The sequence below is a fragment of the Pholis gunnellus genome (assembly GCF_910591455.1).
Source record: "Pholis gunnellus genome assembly, chromosome: 13".
NCBI lineage: Eukaryota > Metazoa > Chordata > Actinopteri > Perciformes > Pholidae > Pholis > Pholis gunnellus.
Window position 1 is genome coordinate 52,501 of NC_136540.1, and position 22,500 is coordinate 75,000.

Sequence of the window (22,500 nt, forward strand, 5' to 3'; positions counted from 1 at the left end):
GTCGCAGGTCAGCTGTGATTGGTAGATGAAGATCAGCTGTGATTGGTAGATGAAGATCAGCTGTGATTGGTGGATGAAGATCAGCTGTGATTGGTGGATGAAGATCAGCTGTGATTGGTGGATGAAGATCAGCTGTGATTGGTGGATGAAGATCTACAGCGTGGTGAGAAACTCTCTGACCTGTGTGAGAAACAAACAGTCCAAAGTGAGCAGTAGAACCCAGTAGAACTCATAGAACCCAGTGAAGTAAGATGAACATGAACCTTCTCCAGGATGACTTCCTGTTTGATGCGATCGTTCTTGAAGTCGTCGTCGACGTCCAGAACCAGAACAGGAAGTTCATTCAGGTACTCGAAGTCCAACCTGAACAAACAGTGTTCCTGAACACAACTAATACACAACTAATACACACTAATACACACTAATACACACTAATACACACTAATACACTAATACACCAGTGGTGGCCGTTGGGGCCAGCAAAGACTTCTCTGCTGTTCTAAACAGAATCACAAAGTTAGAGCTATTTTATAATTTAATAATTTTTCACAAATACACTACATGTATTATAATTTATTTCCCATTATCTTATGTTCTCATTGCACAGCTCCTGTCTTCCTCTGTTGCTCTGCTTCAGTGCAGCTTCTTTTAAGGAGAGCTGTTATCCAATCAGATTCAGCCTCTGTGTCTCTAGGTAGAAGAGAGGCCTGAGGTCCTCCAGGTAGACTCTGCAGGTTAAGTGAATGAGGACGATGTTGTTGATCGTCATAGTCTTCAACCAATCAGATCTTTAGTTTGACGTGTTGGTATTCTTTGACGTGTCACTGCTACCCAGGTAGCCTCTAAGTACGTCTGCATTAAGGTGCGCCGTGATTGGTCAGTGGGCCAGCGTGACGTTTGTCAAACAGAAAGCTAGCTAGCAGGTCTCAGTGTTCAGTAAGAGTTCAGGTTGAAACATGTAAGAGAAGTTATGACGTTTTCAGCGTTGTGCTTGGTGTAGATTCTCTCTTTTTTTCCCCGAGCTGTGTTTTTTTAACACTCAATGGCTGAAGGAGGAGAAACAGATTTCTCAAGAAGGACATTTCAGGAAAAACTGGACGTCGTATCAAAGGGTCGGTCAACCCCACAGCTAGCATGGAAGAGGATTTGTACGAACGGTATTCCTGGCTGACAGCGTTGGAGAAGTGCTGCACATTTTATGGCTAAGAATGCGTTTCATTTGCAACTGAGCTCTTGGTGTTTGGAGCTGTCTGGAGCTACGCTACGCTAACCAAGGCAGCTACACGACACCATAGCACCACAGGACTCTCACAAGCTACGGTGCTTTTGAAAACTTTTGGAGACTCGAGTGGATTTACAACTCAACGAACACGTTCGCAGGAGGACCTCTGACTGGAACTGAACCGATGTTCTGTACGACTGCGGTATTACACTCTTTGTTAACAAAGAAAGGAGGATGGACTTCGTCTTTAAGTGAACAGCAGCTGTGGTAAGTGAAGTGCTTTTGTGTTTTTACACCTGCAGCAGCGTTTCTACCGTTAGATTTTCTATGGTGTGGTTTTTATGATCTGGTGAATATTGTTCCCTCTGATGTGAGTATTTGAATGGCTCCAGCTCTTGTTGTAGGGAACAGCGACCTAAACCTGCGGGGGGAGTTCTGTTGTTTTCCAGTTAAACTAGTTTAGCGTAGCCTCAGCTGTTTTTTTTTTATTTTTTAGTTCCGGGGTCAGAGGTCACAGCCCGTTGTCTCCTCCGTGAGCGAAGTCCACCGAGAACATTATATTTCCCACAATTTAAGCTTCTGCATTTTCCAAATGCACGAGTATTATTCAAACGTATTGTTCGGTTCGTGAGCGTCGTACCGAACGGTTTAATACGAATACCTGTGTTGTTACACCCTTAGAAACGAATAATAACCGCAGCTGTCACTATTATTATTATTCAACTGTAGTAGGACAGCACAGAAGGTATGAAATGATATATACACACAACTACAGTTTACTTTAAATCAAAGTTCTGATGTGTAAACTTTCAGCTGAATACAAATACAGATTTATGTATTAACATACATTATGTTAATACACACACACACACACACACATACATATATACACATATATAAAACTAGTAGTTACCTGAGGTTCCTGTGTGAGAGCCAGGCTTCATGTTTAAGGTGAAGTTGTTCTAAATATTCCAGAGGAATCATCTGTTCCTCCTCACGACCTCGATGGAGAAGACGCTGCATACAGCGCTGAAATGTACGGAGAAAGAGAGGAGCATGAATGCACCTAACCCTAGCTCAGGTAGAGGAACAGGTGTACTGCAGTAGTAGTAGTAGTAGTAGTAGTAGTAGTAGTAGTAGGAGTAGTAGTAGTACCTGTGGCTGAGCTCTCAGGTAGATGATGGCGTCGAGGGCGATGTCAGATTCAAACTGGTTCAGTAACCAGGTGTGCCAGTCCTGATAAACATTCCATTCCGTTTCCATCAGGTTACCACACTCAAACAGGTTGGATGCAAACACGTACCTGTACACACAGTACACACAGTACACAGGTTTACTACTCACTCTGTCTGAACCTTAAAGCCCGTTAGGGCCCCTCTTGTTTCTTTGCGCTTAAACAACACATAACATCACATTTGATTTCAACACTGTCTCAGGTGTGTGTATAGTCACATGTCTCAGGTGTGTGTATATAGTCACATGTGTCAGGTGTGTGTGTATATAGTCACATGTGTCAGGTGTGTGTATATAGTCACATGTCTCAGGTGTGTGTGTATATAGTCACATGTGTCAGGTGTGTGTGTATATAGTCACATGTGTCAGGTGTGTGTATATAGTCACATGTCTCAGGTGTGTGTGTATATAGTCACATGTGTCAGGTGTGTGTGTATATAGTCACATGTCTCAGGTGTGTGTGTATAGTCACATGTGTGAGGTGTGTGTATATAGTCACATGTCTCAGGTGTGTGTATATAGTCACATGTCTCAGGTGTGTGTGTATAGTCACATGTGTCAGGTGTGTGTGTATATAGTCACATGTCTCAGGTGTGTGTATATAGTCACATGTCTCAGGTGTGTGTGTATATAGTCACATGTCTCAGGTGTGTGTGTATAGTCACATGTGTCAGGTGTGTGTGTATATAGTCACATGTGTCAGGTGTGTGTGTATATAGTCACATGTCTCAGGTGTGTGTGTATATAGTCACATGTCTCAGGTGTGTGTGTATATAGTCACATGTGTCAGGTGTGTGTGTATATAGTCACATGTCTCAGGTGTGTGTGTATATAGTCACATGTCTCAGGTGTGTGTGTATATAGTCACATGTGTCAGGTGTGTGTATATAGTCACATGTCTCAGGTGTGTGTATATAGTCACATGTGTCAGGTGTGTGTGTATATAGTCACATGTGTGAGGTGTGTGTATATAGTCACATGTCTCAGGTGTGTGTATATAGTCACATGTCTCAGGTGTGTGTGTATATAGTCACATGTGTCAGGTGTGTGTGTATATAGTCACATGTCTCAGGTGTGTGTATATAGTCACATGTGTCAGGTGTGTGTGTATAGTCACATGTGTCAGGTGTGTGTATAGTCACATGTGTCAGGTGTGTGTGTATATAGTCACATGTGTCAGGTGTGTGTGTATAGTCACATGTGTCAGGTGTGTGTATAGTCACATGTGTCAGGTGTGTGTGTATATAGTCACATGTCTCAGGTGTGTGTATATAGTCACATGTCTCAGGTGTGTGTGTATAGTCACATGTCTCAGGTGTGTGTATATAGTCACATGTGTCAGGTGTGTGTGTATATAGTCACATGTGTCAGGTGTGTGTGTATATAGTCACATGTGTCAGGTGTGTGTGTATATAGTCACATGTCTCAGGTGTGTGTGTATATAGTCACATGTCTCAGGTGTGTGTGTATATAGTCACATGTGTCAGGTGTGTGTGTATATAGTCACATGTCTCAGGTGTGTGTGTATATAGTCACATGTCTCAGGTGTGTGTGTATATAGTCACATGTGTCAGGTGTGTGTATATAGTCACATGTCTCAGGTGTGTGTATATAGTCACATGTCTCAGGTGTGTGTGTATATAGTCACATGTGTGAGGTGTGTGTATATAGTCACATGTCTCAGGTGTGTGTATATAGTCACATGTCTCAGGTGTGTGTGTATATAGTCACATGTGTCAGGTGTGTGTATATAGTCACATGTGTCAGGTGTGTGTATATAGTCACATGTGTCAGGTGTGTGTGTATAGTCACATGTGTCAGGTGTGTGTATAGTCACATGTGTCAGGTGTGTGTGTATATAGTCACATGTGTCAGGTGTGTGTGTATATAGTCACATGTGTCAGGTGTGTGTGTATAGTCACATGTGTCAGGTGTGTGTGTATATAGTCACATGTGTGAGGTGTGTGTATATAGTCACATGTCTCAGGTGTGTGTGTATATAGTCACATGTGTCAGGTGTGTGTGTATATAGTCACATGTGTCAGGTGTGTGTGTATATAGTCACATGTCTCAGGTGTGTGTGTATATAGTCACATGTCTCAGGTGTGTGTGTATATAGTCACATGTGTCAGGTGTGTGTATATAGTCACATGTCTCAGGTGTGTGTATATAGTCACATGTCTCAGGTGTGTGTGTATATAGTCACATGTGTGAGGTGTGTGTATATAGTCACATGTCTCAGGTGTGTGTATATAGTCACATGTCTCAGGTGTGTGTATATAGTCACATGTGTCAGGTGTGTGTGTATATAGTCACATGTCTCAGGTGTGTGTATATAGTCACATGTGTCAGGTGTGTGTGTATAGTCACATGTGTCAGGTGTGTGTATAGTCACATGTGTCAGGTGTGTGTGTATATAGTCACATGTGTCAGGTGTGTGTGTATAGTCACATGTGTCAAGTGTGTGTGTATATAGTCACATGTGTCAGGTGTGTGTGTATAGTCACATGTGTCAGGTGTGTGTGTATATAGTCACATGTGTCAGGTGTGTGTATATAGTCACATGTCTCAGGTGTGTGTATATAGTCACATGTGTCAGGTGTGTGTGTATATAGTCACATGTGTCAGGTGTGTGTGTATATAGTCACATGTCTCAGGTGTGTGTATATAGTCACATGTGTCAGGTGTGTGTGTATATAGTCACATGTGTCAGGTGTGTGTGTATAGTCACATGTGTCAGGTGTGTGTGTATATAGTCACATGTGTCAGGTGTGTGTGTATATAGTCACATGTGTCAGGTGTGTGTGTATATAGTCACATGTGTCAGGTGTGTGTGTATAGTCACATGTGTCAGGTGTGTGTATATAGTCACATGTCTCAGGTGTGTGTGTATAGTCACATGTGTCAGGTGTGTGTATATAGTCACATGTCTCAGGTGTGTGTATATAGTCACATGTCTCAGGTGTGTGTATAGTCACATGTGTCAGGTGTGTGTATATAGTCACATGTCTCAGGTGTGTGTGTATAGTCACATGTGTCAGGTGTGTGTGTATATAGTCACATGTGTCAGGTGTGTGTATATAGTCACATGTGTCAGGTGTGTGTATATAGTCACATGTGTCAGGTGTGTGTATATAGTCACATGTGTGAGGTGTGTGTGTATAGTCACATGTGTCAGGTGTGTGTATATAGTCACATGTGTGAGGTGTGTGTGTATAGTCACATGTGTCAGGTGTGTGTATATAGTCACATGTGTCAGGTGTGTGTATATAGTCACATGTGTCAGGTGTGTGTATATAGTCACATGTCTCAGGTGTGTGTATAGTCACCTGTCTGAGTAGACAGAGCGCTCATAGAACTGGACGGGGTTCTCAGCCTGCTGAAGTTTGACAGACGGAGACTGAAGCTGAGATCGAACTCTGCTGAGCGACGCATAACTCTTGACAGACAGACAGACAGACAGACAGGTAGAGACAGACAGGTAAATGGTTAGTGAAAGTGCTTCACCTGCTGCTCATCTTAACCACCTGAGGAGGCGGGGTCTAAAGTAGTTACCTGGAAGGTATAAGACCAGCGGCTCGGTTTATCGTAGAACATCTGAAGCAGGTTTCCTCCACTCTTCTGAGAGGAGCTCAACTCCTGCACACGCACACGCACACACACAAACACACACACACGTTAACACAGGTAAACACACCACTTCTATTGTGAAAGGGCAAACGCCCCTTGTCCTGCTATGTGTGATGTCAGAGTACAGCGTGTTGTGTTTAGGTGCTCTTTGTTTACCTGGTAAATGTCGTTACTATCGTTGTGGACGTTGCACCATTTCCAGATGGGTTCAGGTGTCACCTCCCAGTCTTCCGACTGTCCCTGAAGGAGACGCACAAAGGTGGACTTTCCTGCAGCTGAGAGACAGACAGACATACAGACAGACATACATATAAATAGACAGGCAGAGAGAGAGAGGCCGCGAGACAGACAGACAGCGAGAGGCAGACAGACAGAGAGCCATCTTTAGACTCTGTAAAGGTTTTACCAGTTTAAACTTTGTTACTAAAGTCATCAGTAACTGACCGATGTTTCCCTCGATGGAGATCTTCCTCTCTTTCCGTGTGACTCGTCTTTTTGGAGGAGTCGCCATGTTTATCTCCTCTTGTCTCCTCGCGCTTGTGTTTGATACTTTCAGCTCCGCGCGGAGGGATCACAGACTACGAGCCGCCGCCCGCGCGCTGCTTCTTAAATTCAATCCCGCGCGCGCCGCGTAGAGGGTTCCGTTTCCGGGGGGCGGGACTAAACCGGAGCAGAGATCCAAAAGTTACCTCCTAACGTCCTTTCCTAACCACTTCTGCTTGACCTCTAAATGGATAAATGTTAATTTTAACAGTTTAATAATCGATCATATTAAATTATTAGTTTTATTAATGAAGCTTATTGTTATTGACACTTTGTTTCATTTCATATTATTTTCTTGTTTTACTTATTTAAAGTAAATAAATGAATATAAAATTAAACTAAATCTGTTCATATTCATCAACATTAATCTTATTACTGTATGAGTATAATTATTAAACCTGTGAGATACACATATTGTATGTTTTCATGCTGAGTCACTTTAAAAGTTCCTGCCGCAAGGCATTGTGGGACGGAATTATCTCCTTTCCTTTGGTAAAGGAAGGTCCAGTGTTTCCTACGCTAAAGGAGCTAGTAAAGGAAGGTCCAGTCTTTACAGTCACATTAAAGAAGTCTCGCTCTGTTTAGTCACGTTAAAGAGGTCTCGCTCTGTTTAGTCACGTTAAAGAGGTCTCGCTCTGTTTAGTCACGTAAAGAAGTCTCGCTCTGGTTAGTCACGTTAAAGAAGTCTCGCTCTGTTTAGTCACGTTAAAGAAGTCTCGCTCTGTTTAGTCACGTTAAAGAGGTCTCGTTCTGTTTAGTCACGTTAAAGAGGTCTCGCTCTGTTTAGTCACGTTAAAGAGGTCTCGCTCTGTTTACAGTCACGTTAAAGAAGTCTCGCTCTGTTTACAGTCACGTTAAAGAAGTCTCGCTCTGTTTAGTCACGTTAAAGAAGTCTCGCTCTGTTTAGTCACGTTAAAGAGGTCTCGCTCTGTCTACAGTCACGTTAAAGAAGTCTCGCTCTGTTTAGTCACGTTAAAGAGGTCTCGCTCTGTTTAGTCACGTTAAAGAAGTCTCGCGCTGTTTAGTCACGTTAAAGAAGTCTCGCTCTGTTTACAGTCACGTTAAAGAAGTCTCGCTCTGTTTAGTCACGTTAAAGAAGTCTCGCTCTGTTTACAGTCACGTTAAAGAAGTCTCGCGCTGTTTAGTCACGTTAAAGAAGTCTCGCGCTGTTTAGTCACGTTAAAGAGGTCTCGCTCTGTTTAGTCACGTTAAAGAGGTCTCGCTCTGTTTAGTCACGTTAAAGAAGTCTCGCGCTGTTTAGTCACGTTAAAGAAGTCTCGCTCTGTTTACAGTCACGTTAAAGAAGTCTCGCTGTTTAGTCACGTTAAAGAAGTCTCGCTCTGTTTACAGTCACGTTAAAGAAGTCTCGCTCTGTTTAGTCACGTTAAAGAAGTCTCGCTCTGTTTAGTCACGTTAAAGAAGTCTCGCTCTGTTTAGTCACGCTAAAGAAGTCTCGCTCTGTTTAGTCACGCTAAAGAAGTTTCGCTCCGTTTAGTCACGTTAAAGAAGTCTCGCTCCGTTTAGTCACGTTAAAGAAGTCTCGCTCCGTTTAGTCACGTTAAAGAAGTCTCGCTCTCGTAATAAATCTCTGAAACAGTCTGGTTCAACATTTTTATATCAAACAGTTACTGACATGAACATGTGTTATTGATGACGTCTCTTAATGATTGTTGTTGTTGTTGTTGTTAGTATCAGTGAGCTCTCCTGGACAGAAGCATCTCTCGGATGTTGTCTTCAGCTTCTTTCACGCTGCGTTCAAGGTATACCTTCTTCTGCTGGAAAAAACAGGACATAGTCAGACAGACCTGTGACATCACAGAGAGAGAGCAGGTAAAACACACCTGAACACTAAAACACAGCCGGGCCTCGCTCCTCGTACGTGGTTCACTAAGTGGATCAAATGTCCTGTTAGCAGCTTAAATGAACCCGATGATTGAAGTCAGGCTATCTCGGCGTGATCGGTGGCGTGCCCGTCCTGCTTCAGAAGGAGGAAGCGTCGATCACAGAAACCATGATGTTCTAACAGGACGATGCAAATGAAGTGACAGAAAGAGCCTCTTTCTGCTCTCGCTGACGAGCAGGAGATGATCATGAACTCGTGTGAGGAGCTCCAGACCATCATCATGACATCATCATGACATCATCTAACACCTCCACCGCTGAGAGGGCGAGACAAGAAGCACGGCGACACGTCACAGACACGTTGATGCGTCAGTGTTGGAACATGTATCGGCTCATTTTAAGAGCCTCATCAGCCCGACCAATCACAGGACTCGTCTTTAAACGTGCTGCTGGCAGCAGGTTCATGGAACCATCATCCAATGAGATCTAGAGACAAGAAGGATCTCAACTCTTCACCAAGAAGATCAAAACAAAGAGCATCTAACTGATACCAATGAAGAGATGCTGATGAGGATAGATGTGCTGTATGCGCTCATGTGTCATGTACTATATGTGTGTGTGTGTGTGTGTGTACATGTATGTGTAGATTACATATAGAACTAGGAGTTTGAATGTGTGTGAATGTGTGTGTGGGCGGATCAGTGTGTGTGTGTGTGTGTGTGTGTGTTATTCATCCAGAAGTTTCTTCAGCACCAGATAAACGTGATGAACAGCACGGCGTGCAGCGGCTTCCCCGATGTTCCCTCATCACCGACGCTGTTCAACATGAAGCATCGCTCCACAGCGAGGCTGCATCAGGCTGTGAGGCGTCCATGCTCGCTGCAGCGTGTGGTGTTCAATGTCTGCTCCACAAGTCTGTAAATAAAGGATTCCTCGTCGCTCGTACAGGAAGTCATCGTGATGTCATGACGGATGTTGGCGATGTGGAAGAACTCTCTCCCTATAAAACGCTGATCTGACTAATATCCTCCTTCATCGATGGATCTCTGAGGAAGAGGAGCTAATCCAGCTAACTGAAGTTAGCCTGTGCTGGAGCAGGTTCAGGCTGATGGATGTGTTGCTATGGTGATTTTGCCAAACTTGCTTCGAGGAACCGAAAAGCCTGACTTATGTAATCTCATCCACGTACGAGGAACGAGGCCCTGAACACTAAAACACTTTCATTCATCACACGCCTCAGAGTATTTACTGTGTATAGAAGTGTGTATATAAGTGTGTATTTCTGGTGTATATAAGTGTGTATTTCTGGTGTATATTAGTGTGTATTTCTGGTGTATATTAGTGTGTATTTCTGTCGTATATTAGTGTGTATTTCTGGCGTATATTAGTGTGTATTTCTGGTGTATATTGGTGTGTATTTCTGGCGTATATTAGTGTGTATTTCTGGCGTATATTAGTGTATTAGTACCTCCAGCTCTTTAATCTTCTCGTCAGCTGTCTTCTGTTTGTCTTTCAGCTGATCGTTGATTTCTTCTTTGGACTGGAGAATAAACCTGAAACAGAGAAGATGTTCAGGAGCTTTCAACCGTTTCACATGATCTTCATCAGCAGAACATCTGCATGTTTACATTAAAGAGAAAGATTATTAGATAATAACACCTGAGTGCCATCGGTCACCTGTCCAGGTGAACTAACACCTTGTTTCTGACTCACATGCGTCCGACTCCCTCGTAGAGTCGCGTGTTGTCCGACAGCGTGGCAATCTCAGCGTGCGTTAGCTTAGCATGTTTCTGAACACGAGTCAGCTGATCGATCTGCAGGTCGGCCAACTTCACCTTCTGCTGCGTGTCGATCATCTTCACCTGCAGCTCAGAGAAGGCCTACAAGAGAGAGACTGTGATGAAGAACACCTGAACTACCTCCACCTGTAGCTCCTATTTAATATATATATATATATATATATATATATATGTTTAATATATGTTTTATGTAAATAAAACATCTGTATTCATATCTCTTCTCTAACGTATCAATCCTTCTTCTTCTCTCCCGTTAACTGTGTAGTTAGCGTGGCTATGCTAACAGTTAGCTACTAGTAAACGGACGATTATTAAACAGCTGTGACGTGGGTTCGATCCCTCTTCGGTGAACACAGAGAGCACGCGATAAAGAGCAGGTAACACCATCAGTTAACTAACTGTTACATATTAAAGAAAAAATATATCTATAATATATACAAAGCTACCTTCTTCAGCTCCAGGTCTATGGGCGCAGACATCTTCACCAGCACCGAACAGGTACACACTGCGCATGTGCGAGGCTGTTAGCTATCGTCTCTTCTTCTTCTCGTTTCACGTCAGTTGGCATCAAGACAATCGGTGCTTTACCGCCACCTTCTGTTCGGAGTGTGAATCACATATTTACCCACTGAAACTACGATTTATATAATTAGCAATCAGATCTTTAGTTTGACATGGTGGGCGTATTCTTTGACGTGTCAGCTACGTGATTGGTCAGTGGGCTAGCGTGACATGTTGGGCGGTGACGATCCCAACATCTGCTGCCTCTGTGGAGCGACATGTTCAGCCTCAAACGCATTAAAACGTGTTCAAGAAACACAACTGAGGAGGCTCGACTGTCTTCACTGGCGTCCATGAATCCAGAAGGACTTCTGACTGGAACTACAACACACGGATGTTCTGAACAACGTGAGATTAAACTCTTTATTAACAAAGAAAGGAGGATGGACTTTGTCTTTAAACAGTGAACAGCAGCTCTGGTAAGTTAAATGCTTTTGTTTTTACATCTGCAGCAGCTTTAAGATGCTTGTTTATATATTATTATTTGTTCAACTTGTTTTTATGAAGATGGATTTTTGTTTGGTTTAATATGTGATAGGAACCATTGTTACGTCCTATGTTGCTCTGGGGACACATTTAGCTGGTGCCAGTGTTGCCAACTTGCCGACTTTCTTGCTAAATCTGGCGACTTTCCAAACCCTCACGGAGGCTGTTGTGGTGATGATGGAGACCGTTGTGGTGTTGATGGAGGCTGTTGTGGTGTTGATGGAGACTGTTGTGGTGATGATGGAGGCTGTTGTGGTGTTGATGGAGACTGTTGTGGTGTTGATGGAGGCTGTTGTGGTGATGATGAAGAGTGTTGTGGTGTTGATGGAGGCCGTTGTGGTGATGATGGAGGCTGTTGTGGTGTTGATGGAGGCTGTTGTGGTGTTGATGGAGGCTGTTGTGGTGTTGATGGAGACTGTTGTGGTGATGATGGAGGCTGTTGTGGTGATGATGGAGGCCGTTGTGGTGATGATGGAGGCCGTTGTGGTGTTGATGGAGGCTGTTGTGGTGTTGATGGAGACTGTTGTGGTGATGATGGAGGCTGTTGTGGTGTTGATGGAGACTGTTGTGGTGATGATGGAGACTGTTGTGGTGATGATGGAGACCGTTGTGGTGTTGATGGAGGCCGTTGTGGTGATGATGGAGACTGTTGTGGTGATGATGGAGACCGTTGTGGTGTTGATGGAGGCCGTTGTGGTGATGATGGAGACTGTTGTGGTGTTGATGGAGACTGTTGTGGTGTTGATGGAGACTGTTGTGGTGATGATGGAGGCTGTTGTGGTGTTGATGGAGAGTGTTGTGGTGATGATGGAGGCTGTTGTGGTGATGATGGAGACTGTTGTGGTGATGATGGAGACCGTTGTGGTGTTGATGGAGGCCGTTGTGGTGATGATGGAGACTGTTGTGGTGATGATGGAGGCTGTTGTGGTGTTGATGGAGAGTGTTGTGGTGTTGATGGAGACCGTTGTGGTGTTGATGGAGAGTGTTGTGGTGATGATGGAGGCTGTTGTGGTGATGATGGAGACTGTTGTGGTGATGATGGAGGCTGTTGTGGTGTTGATGGAGGCTGTTGTGGTGTTGATGGAGGCTGTTGTGGTGTTGATGGAGGCCGTTGTGGTGATGATGGAGACTGTTGTGGTGATGATGGAGGCTGTTGTGGTGTTGATGGAGGCTGTTGTGGTGTTGATGGAGACTGTTGTGGTGATGATGGAGGCTGTTGTGGTGATGATGGAGACTGTTGTGGTGATGATGGAGACCGTTGTGGTGTTGATGGAGGCCGTTGTGGTGATGATGGAGAGTGTTGTGGTGATGATGGAGGCTGTTGTGGTGATGATGGAGACTGTTGTGGTGATGATGGAGACCGTTGTGGTGTTGATGGAGGCCGTTGTGGTGATGATGGAGAGTGTTGTGGTGATGATGGAGGCTGTTGTGGTGATGATGGAGACTGTTGTGGTGATGATGGAGACCGTTGTGGTGTTGATGGAGGCCGTTGTGGTGATGATGGAGAGTGTTGTGGTGATGATGGAGGCTGTTGTGGTGATGATGGAGACTGTTGTGGTGATGATGGAGGCTGTTGTGGTGTTGATGGAGAGTATTGTGGTGATGATGGAGGCTGTTGTGGTGATGATGGAGACTGTTGTGGTGATGATGGAGACCGTTGTGGTGTTGATGGAGGCCGTTGTGGTGATGATGGAGAGTGTTGTGGTGATGATGGAGGCTGTTGTGGTGATGATGGAGACTGTTGTGGTGATGATGGAGGCTGTTGTGGTGATGATGGAGGCCGTTGTGGTGATGATGGAGGCCGTTGTGGTGTTGATGGAGGCCGTTGTGGTGATGATGGAGACTGTTGTGGTGATGATGGAGACTGTTGTGGTGTTGATGGAGAGTGTTGTGGTGATGATGGAGGCTGTTGTGGTGATGATGGAGACTGTTGTGGTGATGATGGAGGCTGTTGTGGTGATGATGGAGGCCGTTGTGGTGATGATGGAGGCCGTTGTGGTGTTGATGGAGGCCGTTGTGGTGATGATGGAGACTGTTGTGGTGATGATGGAGACTGTTGTGGTGTTGATGGAGGCCGTTGTGGTGATGATGGAGACTGTTGTGGTGTTGATGGAGACTGTTGTGGTGTTGATGGAGACTGTTGTGGTGATGATGGAGGCTGTTGTGGTGTTGATGGAGAGTGTTGTGGTGATGATGGAGGCTGTTGTGGTGATGATGGAGACTGTTGTGGTGATGATGGAGACCGTTGTGGTGTTGATGGAGGCCGTTGTGGTGATGATGGAGGCTGTTGTGGTGTTGATGGAGAGTGTTGTGGTGTTGATGGAGGCCATTGTGGTGTTGATGGAGACTGTTGTGGTGTTGATGGAGGCTGTTGTGGTGTTGAGACATTAAAGCTCGTAGTTCTGCTCCGTGTGAACGAGCAGCTGGAGCTGCTGTGAGCCGCTCAAAGCTCTCACAGGTCAGACTCACAGCAGAGGAGACGCTCTCTGTAGTTAGTGCTTTTATAGGTATTGAGCTTCATTTTTACACGAAACAAACAATAACCGTTGCTGTTTCAGCTGCAGGACAGCAGTGAAGGCCCAGGTATAACATGCACGGCCCCCCACTGAGATATTTATATATATATATATATATATATATATTTATATTTTTATATATATATAAAATGACTGGAATCAAACAAACTTTATTTAAACAGTTTTCTTCTTCATGATCTTTATTTTATTTTGTCAGGATCCTGTAGGGATGACATCACAATGTTTCCAGCAATCCCATTGGTCCTCCGCAGTGCGGTTACCATGGATACCAGAGAATAGACCAATTGATGGGGGTCCTCTGTGATGACATCACCGTCCTGGGCGATGACGTCATCTGTTGTTGTTGTTTGGGTTCTGTACAAAGTTGACGGAGTATGACCCGGAGTCAGAGTCCTGGTTCACCTGGAAGTTACTGGTGGAGAGTCCAAACGGTCTCAGGACCAGGTTCCCCAAGTCCTTCAGTTTACCTGTACAGAGGGTTACAGGTGAGGGTCAGAGGGGCTCTTATTGTGAAAATATGGAGAGATGCTCTTATTGATTAGTGTTCAGTACGTACTCATCATCTCCTCCTTCAACCGCTCATTTCTCTCATGAATCTGATGAGGCAACCTCTGACAGACAGACAGGTAGAGACAGACAGGGAGAGACAGACAGGTAGAGACAGACAGGGAGGGACAGACAGGGAGGGACAGACAGGGAGAGACAGACAGGGAGGGACAGACAGGGAGGGACAGACAGGGAGAGACAGACAGGGAGAGACAGACAGGGAGAGACAGACAGGGAGGGACAGACAGGGAGGGACAGACAGGGAGGGACAGACAGGGAGGGAGAGACAGGGAGGGACATACAGGGAGAGACAGACAGGGAGGGACAGACAGGGAGAGACAGACAGACAGGGAGGGAGAGACAGGGAGGGACAGACAGGGAGAGACAGACAGGGAGGGACAGACAGGGAGGGAGAGACAGGGAGGGACATACAGGGAGAGACAGACAGGGAGGGACAGACAGGGAGAGACAGACAGACAGGGAGGGAGAGACAGGGAGGGACAGACAGGGAGGGACAGACAGGGAGGGACAGACAGGGAGAGACAGACAGGGAGAGACAGACAGGGAGGGACAGACAGGGAGGGACAGACAGGGAGAGACAGACAGGGAGAGACAGACAGGGAGGGACAGACAGGGAGAGACAGACAGGGAGAGACAGACAGGGAGGGAGAGAGGTAAAGACAAACAGTTGTACTTTTAGTTCAGTACATTCATTAAATACCGACATACTTTTAGTTGTACCAGAGTATTTTAAATTGTGGTATTAGTACTTTTACTAGAGTGAAATATTTAAAGGTATTAATGATTCAGGGTTAGGGTGTGACTCCTCCTCTTCCTCCTCCTCCTCACCATACAGGCCTGTCTGGCGGTGGTCTGGTTCTGGTCCAGGTCTAGAACCTTCTTGTAGTCCTCCAGAGCTTCGTCCAGCTTGTCCGTCTGCTCATGAAGCTCCGCCCTCCTCAGCAACGCCCGCACATAGTCTGGATTCAGGTCTATCGCTATAGCAACCACAGGCAACCAATCAATGAAGATATCAATCAATGACCAGTAAAGGTAAAGAATGATGTCATCACTCACCTCTGGTGCAGTCCGAGATCGCCTTATCCTTCAGATCCTGAGAGGGAGAGACAGACTGTTAGCATCTGTGTTAGCATAGTGTGTTGTTAGCAAGCTGTTGGCCAGTGTTGATAGCCTAACATGTAGCATGTTGTTAGCATGTTGTTGGCCAGTGTTGATAGCCTAACATGTAACATGTTGTTAGCGTGTTGTTGGCCAGTGTTGATAGCCTAACATGTAACATGTTGTTAGCGTGTTGTTGGCCAGTGTTGATAGCCTAACATGTAGCATGTTGTTAGCGTGTTGTTGGCATTCTGTTAGCCTCTGTGTTAGCGTGTTGTTAGCATGTTGCTAGTTACCAGGTGTAGCCTTGCAGCAGCTCTGTTGGAGAACACCACGGCTCTCTCTCGGCTGAAACAAACCGGACATAAAACCAAGGCGTCTGTGTAGCTCCGCTCTGCCTCCAACCAGTCTGCAGAGAGACGTGTTAGTACCGGTTTGTACTGGTTTATAAAGGACAATGTGGCGATGATGTCACTCACCTCCAGCTTTAAACTGGCCGTTGCCTTTTTCCTTCAGAGTTAAACTTTGCTGCCGTCGACTCTGAAAGAAAACAGATTTAATATCTGTGATTTACAGCATCACACACTGATGTCACCATGATGTCACCGCAAGAGGTGTAAAAGGTAAACAGGTGTCACCTCTTTCTCCTCCTCTGTCAGCTCCTTCTCCACCTCCTTCAGGTAATCGTCATCAAACTCCACCTCTTGGCTGTTCTCCTTCATCTCTAGATCTGAATCCTCCTGCAGCCTGTCACCCTTCTCCTCTTCCTCCTGCTGCCTGTCGCCTTGCTCTTCCTCCCACAGCCTGTCGCCTTGCTCTTCCTCCCACAGCCTGTCGCCCTTCTCTTCCTCCTGCAGCCTGTCGCCCTTCTCCTCTTCCTCCTGCAGCCTGTCGCCCTTCTCCTCCTCCTCCTGCAGCCTGTCGCCCTTCTCCTCCTCCTGCAGCCTGTCGCCCTGCTCCTCCTCCTCCTCCTGTCTTCCTCCTCCTTCTCTCTCTGTGTTGTCTCTTCTGTCAGTCAGTCCGTCAGTTTTAATGGAAAAGTCCTGTGGGCTCTCCTCCTTCTGCGCCTCCTCTCTTCGGCCTGAAGGCTCCAGGGTCTCTTGACAGTCATAGAAGTTCTCCTCTTTCTCCTCCTCCTCCTTTTTTCCAGCTCCTTGGCTGCTCATGTTGAAGCTCTGTGACACACACACACACATATATATATATAAACACGGACACAAACACACTTGTTCTACTTGTTGCTGTTGTGAATCGCAGTACTTCTACCTCAAACATCTCTGAGTTTTGACAGTTTGCTGTAAACAACAACCGGAAGTAACAAACAGTTTTGTTCCCTTAGAGAAACATTTAAAGCAGCTAACTGCTAACAGATAGCTAACGGCTAACAGCTAGGCTAACAGACAGCTCCGGACAGTTAACGGTGTTGTCAACCATTTGCTACGTCACGGGTCAGTGTGACGGCTAACTAGAACATTGACATGATTAAAAACATGTATTTTACCTGTTAGGTTTACCTGCTAACACCGGTTAGCCTGCCCAAAGCTATCCAATACATGCATCCTCTGTCAGATCGGTACTGCGCATGTGCAACTATCAACAGAGATGAGAAGAAAGTGAGATGGTTCCCTCCTGAACCACCGCCATCGTCAGCTCGTTTAATGTAGAATATCTTTGATTAAACCTTTTTAAATGAAGTTTAAACGTGTTTTGGACAAAGTCTGAGACACAGTATGATATGAGTAACTATGGTGACTTATAAGGACATCATATATATATATATACGGATCGGGCAGGATGTCTTAATGACGTGATGTATAAAGAGAGCTGCAAGACTTCTGCGTATCAAATACAGATAATAATTCCAGGAGGGCCCACAGAGCATGCGCACTAGCGTTTCATTTAGCCCCGCCTCCCTGCCCTCACTGTTCTTCTTCTGGTATTTTAAGTCTGTTAATGAAGAATCATGCTTTATAAAATAAACAGTGAAATAATACATTTTTATTTTAATTTTAAAACAGGCTCGTTGAACCCAGAATGTGTAAATACATGACGTCATTCAGAAAGAAGTGTTTTCATTTTTTTTCATTGTCAAATCAACTTTATTACATTTTGTGATGTCACAATGATCATTCATTATTAATGATCATTTTAAAGTATGCAATAAAGAAAATTCATGAACTCAACTTGATATTTTGCTTAAATATCATAAAATAAAGTACTTAATATAATATTAATTTAGAAATATATAAAGGTAAAGATGTATTTTTCAAATATTCTCTCATCTAATAAATGTCCAGTTTAATTATTAAAATAATGATTACGTTCTCATCAAAACATCTTTTAATAAGAACTTTACTATAAGGAGGAGGAGGAAGAGGAAGAGGAGGAGGAGGAGGAGGAGGAGGAGGAGGAGGAGGAGCGTCTGGTCTGAGCGATCCAGGAGCTGAAGGCTGAGGCTCGTGCGTAGACTCCAGGTCTCTGAGGACGACCACAGCCAATCCCAAAAGAGGTCACACCTGCAGGGACCAATCAGAACACAGCTTCATACTGTGTGTGTGTGTGTGTGTGTGTGTGTGTGGGGGGGGGGGGGGGGGACTGACCTATAAGAGTCCAGGATCCATTATCCAGACACATCAGTGGACCTCCAGAGTCGCCCTGAAAAAAACATATTCAAACTTTATGAACAAAAACAACAATAAACAATAAACAGGAAGCAGGATTCGGGTCAGTAAGGCAACTTCAGAGTAGAACCGTTCAGGGAACCAGAGAACCATGACTGTCTAGGTGGTGGTTCTAGGTCTAGGTTTAGGTCTCGGTGGCCCAGGTGAGTCCAGGTGGTCTAGGTTACCTGACAGGAGTCCACCCCCCCCTCCAGGTACCCGGCACACAGCATGCTGGAGGTGATGTTGTACTCAGGTAACTGAAGCTGACACTGATCCTGAACCAGCAGAGGAACCTCGGCCTCCTGGAGAACATCTGGGAGAGAACCTGAGAGACGGACAGGAGAGACTGGATATGTAGTATTCTATAATATGTATACTATATATACTATATATACTATAATATGTATACTATATATAGTATATATATACTATAATATGTAGACTATATATAGTATATATACTATAATATGTATACTATATATAGTATATATACTATATATACTATATATAGTATATATTCTATAATATGTAGACTATATATAGTATATATACTATAATATGTATACTATATATAGTATATATTCTATAATATGTAGACTATATATAGTATATATATACTATAATATGTAGACTATATATAGTATATATACTATAATATGTATACTATATATAGTATATATTCTATAATATGTAGACTATATATAGTATATATATACTATAATATGTATACTATATATAGTATATATATACTATAATATGTATACTATATATAGTATATATATACTATAATATGTAGACTATATATAGTATATATACTATATATATATACTATATATAGTATATATATACTATAATATGTAGACTATATATAGTATATATATACTATATATAGTCTACATATAGCATATATATAGTATATATATGCTATATATAGTCTACATATTATACTATATATAGTATATATATACTATATATATACTATATATAGTCTACATATTATACTATATATAGTATATATAGTCTACATATTATACTATATATAGTATATATATACTATAGTATGTATACTGTAAATTGTATTTAATGTGTAGTGAGTGAAGTATCTATGGTACACATACTATACTATATAGTAGTAGAATAAACATAGTATGTGTAATATGTATAGTATATAAAGCATGTGTAATATGTAGTGTATATAGTATAGAAGAGTATACATAGTGTGTATTATAGATAGTATTTTATAATAACCTTGCTCAGCGTCTCGACCCCATCCAGCGATCAAACATCTGGTTCCAGCTGTGAAGTCCTGACCTTCAGCAGGTAAACACAGCGGCTGGATGAGCTCTGTAACACATTATTATTATTATTATTATTATTATTATGGTGATGGATTATCATATCATTACTGTAATGTATTATATTATTATTATTATTATTTATTATAATTATAAGGATTATATAATTATAATTAATATAATTATATTAATTTAATATAATAAACACATTGTTCATACGTGACGTGTGTTGTTACTGACGGGTGAAGCTGATTGGATGATAACATATTAATGTATTAGTGTTGTTACTGACGGATGAAGCTGATTGGATGATAACATATTAATGTATTAGTGTTGTTACTGACGGATGAAGCTGATTGGATGATAACATATTAATGTATTAGTGTTGTTACTGACGGGTGAAGCTGATTGGATGATAACATATTAATGTGTTAGTGTTGTTACTGACGGGTGAAGCTGATTGGATGATAACATATTAATGTATTAGTGTTGTTACTGACGGGTGAAGCTGATTGGATGATAACATATTAATGTATTAGTGTTGTTACTGACGGATGAAGCTGATTGGATGATAACATATTAATGTATTAGTGTTGTTACTGACGGATGAAGCTGATTGGATGATAACATATTAATGTATTAGTGTTGTTACTGACGGGTGAAGCTGATTGGATGATCCAGGTGCATCATGGCGATGTCGGCCTGTTTGGTGCGTCGGTTGTATTTGCTGTTGAAGACGATTCGATCGACTCGTCGGGTCTGAACCTCCAAAGAGTTTCTGTCACTTTGAGAGTGAAGACCGAAAACAGCCGACCACGATTCAAGATGGACGTTCTTCCTAAAAACATGGACAGAAAATAACAGAGTTCAGAAAAATAAAAAAGTCAAATGTGTTTATTTAAGGTGGAAATAAGACTTAAACTGTCATCAGTTACTTTTTTCATTTAAGTAGAACTTTAAGCTTCAGTTTCAGGTTTTACTTAAATGTGTAACATTTATAAAATACATGAAAATATAATCAAAAGAGTTTAAATATATATAGTATAGTATCAACATTTAACAACTCAGTCGAGGTCAAAGTCTTATTTTACAGCTTTCATGAAGACACAGTTCTTTAAAATGTTCTAAATATAATATATATATATATATATATATATATAAACATAATATATTTATATATAAACATAAAATATATAAATATATAATATATATCTTTTTATTATTTATATAAATAAACAATAATTATTGTTCTCTCACCCGTAAACACAATGTGCAGCGGTCAGCAGCCAGTCTCGACCAATCAGTGAAGCTCCACACACGTGACCCCCCCTCCACTGAAGAGAGACGATCCATGGCCACGCCCCCTTCACAGCGTCGACCCCCCCGACCACTCTGACGTCACCTGACAGGTCTCAACAAACACAAACTACAGTCAGGATCCGACCAACCAGAGTTCAGATTCTAACTGATCGGAGTCTGTTACCTTCACCAGGTTTCCTCTCTGCTGATTGGTCCGTCTCCTTCGTCTCATTAGTGACGTAACGAGTACCACAAGCTAAACACACAGAGTCAATAAAACAGTTAGTTCCAGTTAACAGCCTAAAGATGGCAGCAACAACTTAACTTCAGTGTTGATCAGCGTACTCACGTTGGTTGTCACAGTTCAGAGAAATCACTTCTTCACTGATGCAGGTTTCACTGTAAAAACAACAAAGTGATGAATTCTCTTCTGTTGGATAAACTCAGGTCTCATGACCGACTTCAGTTCCTGCATCTTATTCTGGATCTGGTTGTAATTCATTCCTGAGGTCTGGTGTGGGTTAGTTCTAGTTGTAGTTCTGGTTGTAGTTGTTGTTCTACTTCTACTTGTAGTTCTATTTGTAGTTGAAGTCCTAGTTGTAGTTCTACTTGTAGTTCTATTTGTAGTTGAAGTCCTAGTTGTAGTTCTACTTGTAGTTCTATTTGTAGTTGAAGTCCTAGTTGTAGTTCTACTTGTAGTTCTATTTGTAGTTGAAGTCCTAGTTGTAGTTCTACTTGTAGTTGTAGTTCTGGTTGTAGTTGTAGTCCTAGTTATTTGCTTTAGGGTTCCATTGCTGTCTGGTTCTGGTTCTAGTTCTCTTGTAGTTAAGGTCCAGGTTCTGGTCTTCAGTACCTGATGCTGGTATTCAGGGTCCCGTTACTGGTGACCGTGATGGTTGTAAACGGTGAATCTTGTGGCCGAGCCGGCAGCAGCGTGGTTTCCCCCGACCTGCAGAGTCAGGAACAACAAATAGATCTTTTCTTTGACCCACTAGAACAGGGGTCTCAAACTCGAGGCCCGCGGGCCGAATCTGGCCCGCCACGTCATTTTATTTGGCCCGCGAATCCGCCAGCAAAAAAAAATAAATAAATAAATAATTAAAAGTTAGACTAATAAAAATATCCCCGTTGTCGAAGTTATGAGATAGAAAGTCATAATGATGAGATAATTAAACTCAGTAGAAGCAGCTCTTTGGCTGTGACTCTACATTAACATGTGCATGTATTGAGAGTACATTGAAGACTTTAAACGTGACTTTACAACACATGAAATACTTCAGCTGGATCGTGCAAACGCACCCTTGAAAGGATGTTAAGCTTTGAACAAAGTTATTGTAATAACTTGTTTGATATTTGTCTTTGTTATTCTCTTTAATAGTGTGATCGAGTGATGTGGGTTTAACCCTAAGTTACAAGGATTTAAGTTATAATAACAGAAATGTGCTTAAATATATTTGTACATTTATATAACTGCAGGTACAATATTTTTACACTTGAATAAACAATAATCAAATGCAGAGACAGTTATTTACCGATATGTTAGGAGTAGTTACATTCACACAGTCTGACATTTACAACCTCTGAGGACGTGATGCTGATGAGGCCCAGAGTGAAGAGGAGTCTGAGACCCCTGCACTAGAACCTTGTTTAATCCACCTGCTACAACAGGTGAGAGTTACCTGTATCCCAGGTACTAACAGGTGAAGACAGACAGGTGAGAGTTAC

At 42.8% G+C, this 22,500-nt stretch overlaps 4 protein-coding genes across 9 annotated transcripts in view; all 4 read right to left on the minus strand.

Moving 5' to 3' along the window:
* LOC306705587 (deoxycytidine kinase 2-like) overlaps nt 1-6,868 on the minus strand; it is a 7,119-nt gene extending 251 nt beyond the window's left edge. The window contains exons 1-8 of the mRNA XM_079172379.1: nt 6,530-6,868; nt 6,242-6,360; nt 6,011-6,094; nt 5,785-5,894; nt 2,378-2,525; nt 2,136-2,251; nt 264-363; nt 1-180 (exon numbers count right to left, since the gene is read on the minus strand). The exon at nt 1-180 is cut by the window's left edge and continues 251 nt beyond it. Coding sequence (XP_079028505.1) covers nt 154-180; nt 264-363; nt 2,136-2,251; nt 2,378-2,525; nt 5,785-5,894; nt 6,011-6,094; nt 6,242-6,360; nt 6,530-6,596 — 771 coding nt within the window. The 5' untranslated portion in view covers nt 6,597-6,868 and the 3' untranslated portion in view covers nt 1-153. The remainder of the gene's footprint in view (nt 181-263; nt 364-2,135; nt 2,252-2,377; nt 2,526-5,784; nt 5,895-6,010; nt 6,095-6,241; nt 6,361-6,529) is intronic.
* Nucleotides 6,869-8,197: 1,329 nt separating this feature from the next.
* pfdn1 (prefoldin subunit 1) lies at nt 8,198-10,777 on the minus strand. 2 transcript variants are annotated; one of them, XM_079172272.1, is made up of 4 exons: nt 10,716-10,777; nt 10,184-10,350; nt 9,939-10,023; nt 8,198-8,400 (listed from the first exon to the last, which is right to left on the minus strand). In XM_079172272.1, the coding sequence occupies exons 1-4, from the start codon at nt 10,746-10,748 to the stop codon at nt 8,320-8,322; spliced, it is 366 nt and encodes a 121-aa protein (XP_079028398.1). In that variant the 5' UTR covers nt 10,749-10,777; the 3' UTR covers nt 8,198-8,319. The 2 variants fall into 2 exon arrangements, with proteins under 2 accessions (XP_079028398.1, XP_079028397.1); XM_079172271.1 differs by having other exon boundaries at nt 8,206-8,403.
* Nucleotides 10,778-14,050: 3,273 nt separating this feature from the next.
* ttc1 (tetratricopeptide repeat domain 1) lies at nt 14,051-17,109 on the minus strand. The gene is made up of 8 exons (XM_079171814.1): nt 17,020-17,109; nt 16,157-16,693; nt 15,998-16,058; nt 15,815-15,927; nt 15,477-15,513; nt 15,249-15,397; nt 14,410-14,464; nt 14,051-14,320 (listed from the first exon to the last, which is right to left on the minus strand). The coding sequence occupies exons 2-8, from the start codon at nt 16,682-16,684 to the stop codon at nt 14,184-14,186; spliced, it is 1,080 nt and encodes a 359-aa protein (XP_079027940.1). The 5' UTR covers nt 16,685-16,693; nt 17,020-17,109; the 3' UTR covers nt 14,051-14,183.
* A 387-nt stretch (nt 17,110-17,496) lies between these two features.
* The window catches only part of tmprss15 (transmembrane serine protease 15), a 13,904-nt gene continuing 8,900 nt past the window's right edge, over nt 17,497-22,500 (minus strand). For 4 of the 5 annotated variants that reach the window (XM_079171021.1, XM_079171024.1, XM_079171020.1 and 1 more), the window contains 9 exons: nt 21,629-21,724; nt 21,125-21,174; nt 20,960-21,031; nt 20,734-20,887; nt 20,133-20,314; nt 19,430-19,525; nt 18,367-18,506; nt 18,119-18,173; nt 17,497-18,034 (listed from right to left, as the gene is read on the minus strand). In XM_079171021.1, the coding sequence (XP_079027147.1) occupies nt 17,874-18,034; nt 18,119-18,173; nt 18,367-18,506; nt 19,430-19,525; nt 20,133-20,314; nt 20,734-20,887; nt 20,960-21,031; nt 21,125-21,174; nt 21,629-21,724 (1,006 nt within the window). In that variant the 3' untranslated portion in view covers nt 17,497-17,873. The remainder of the gene's footprint in view (nt 18,035-18,118; nt 18,174-18,366; nt 18,507-19,429; nt 19,526-20,132; nt 20,315-20,733; nt 20,888-20,959; nt 21,032-21,124; nt 21,175-21,628; nt 21,725-22,500) is intronic. The other variant, XM_079171023.1, reaches the window with a different exon arrangement.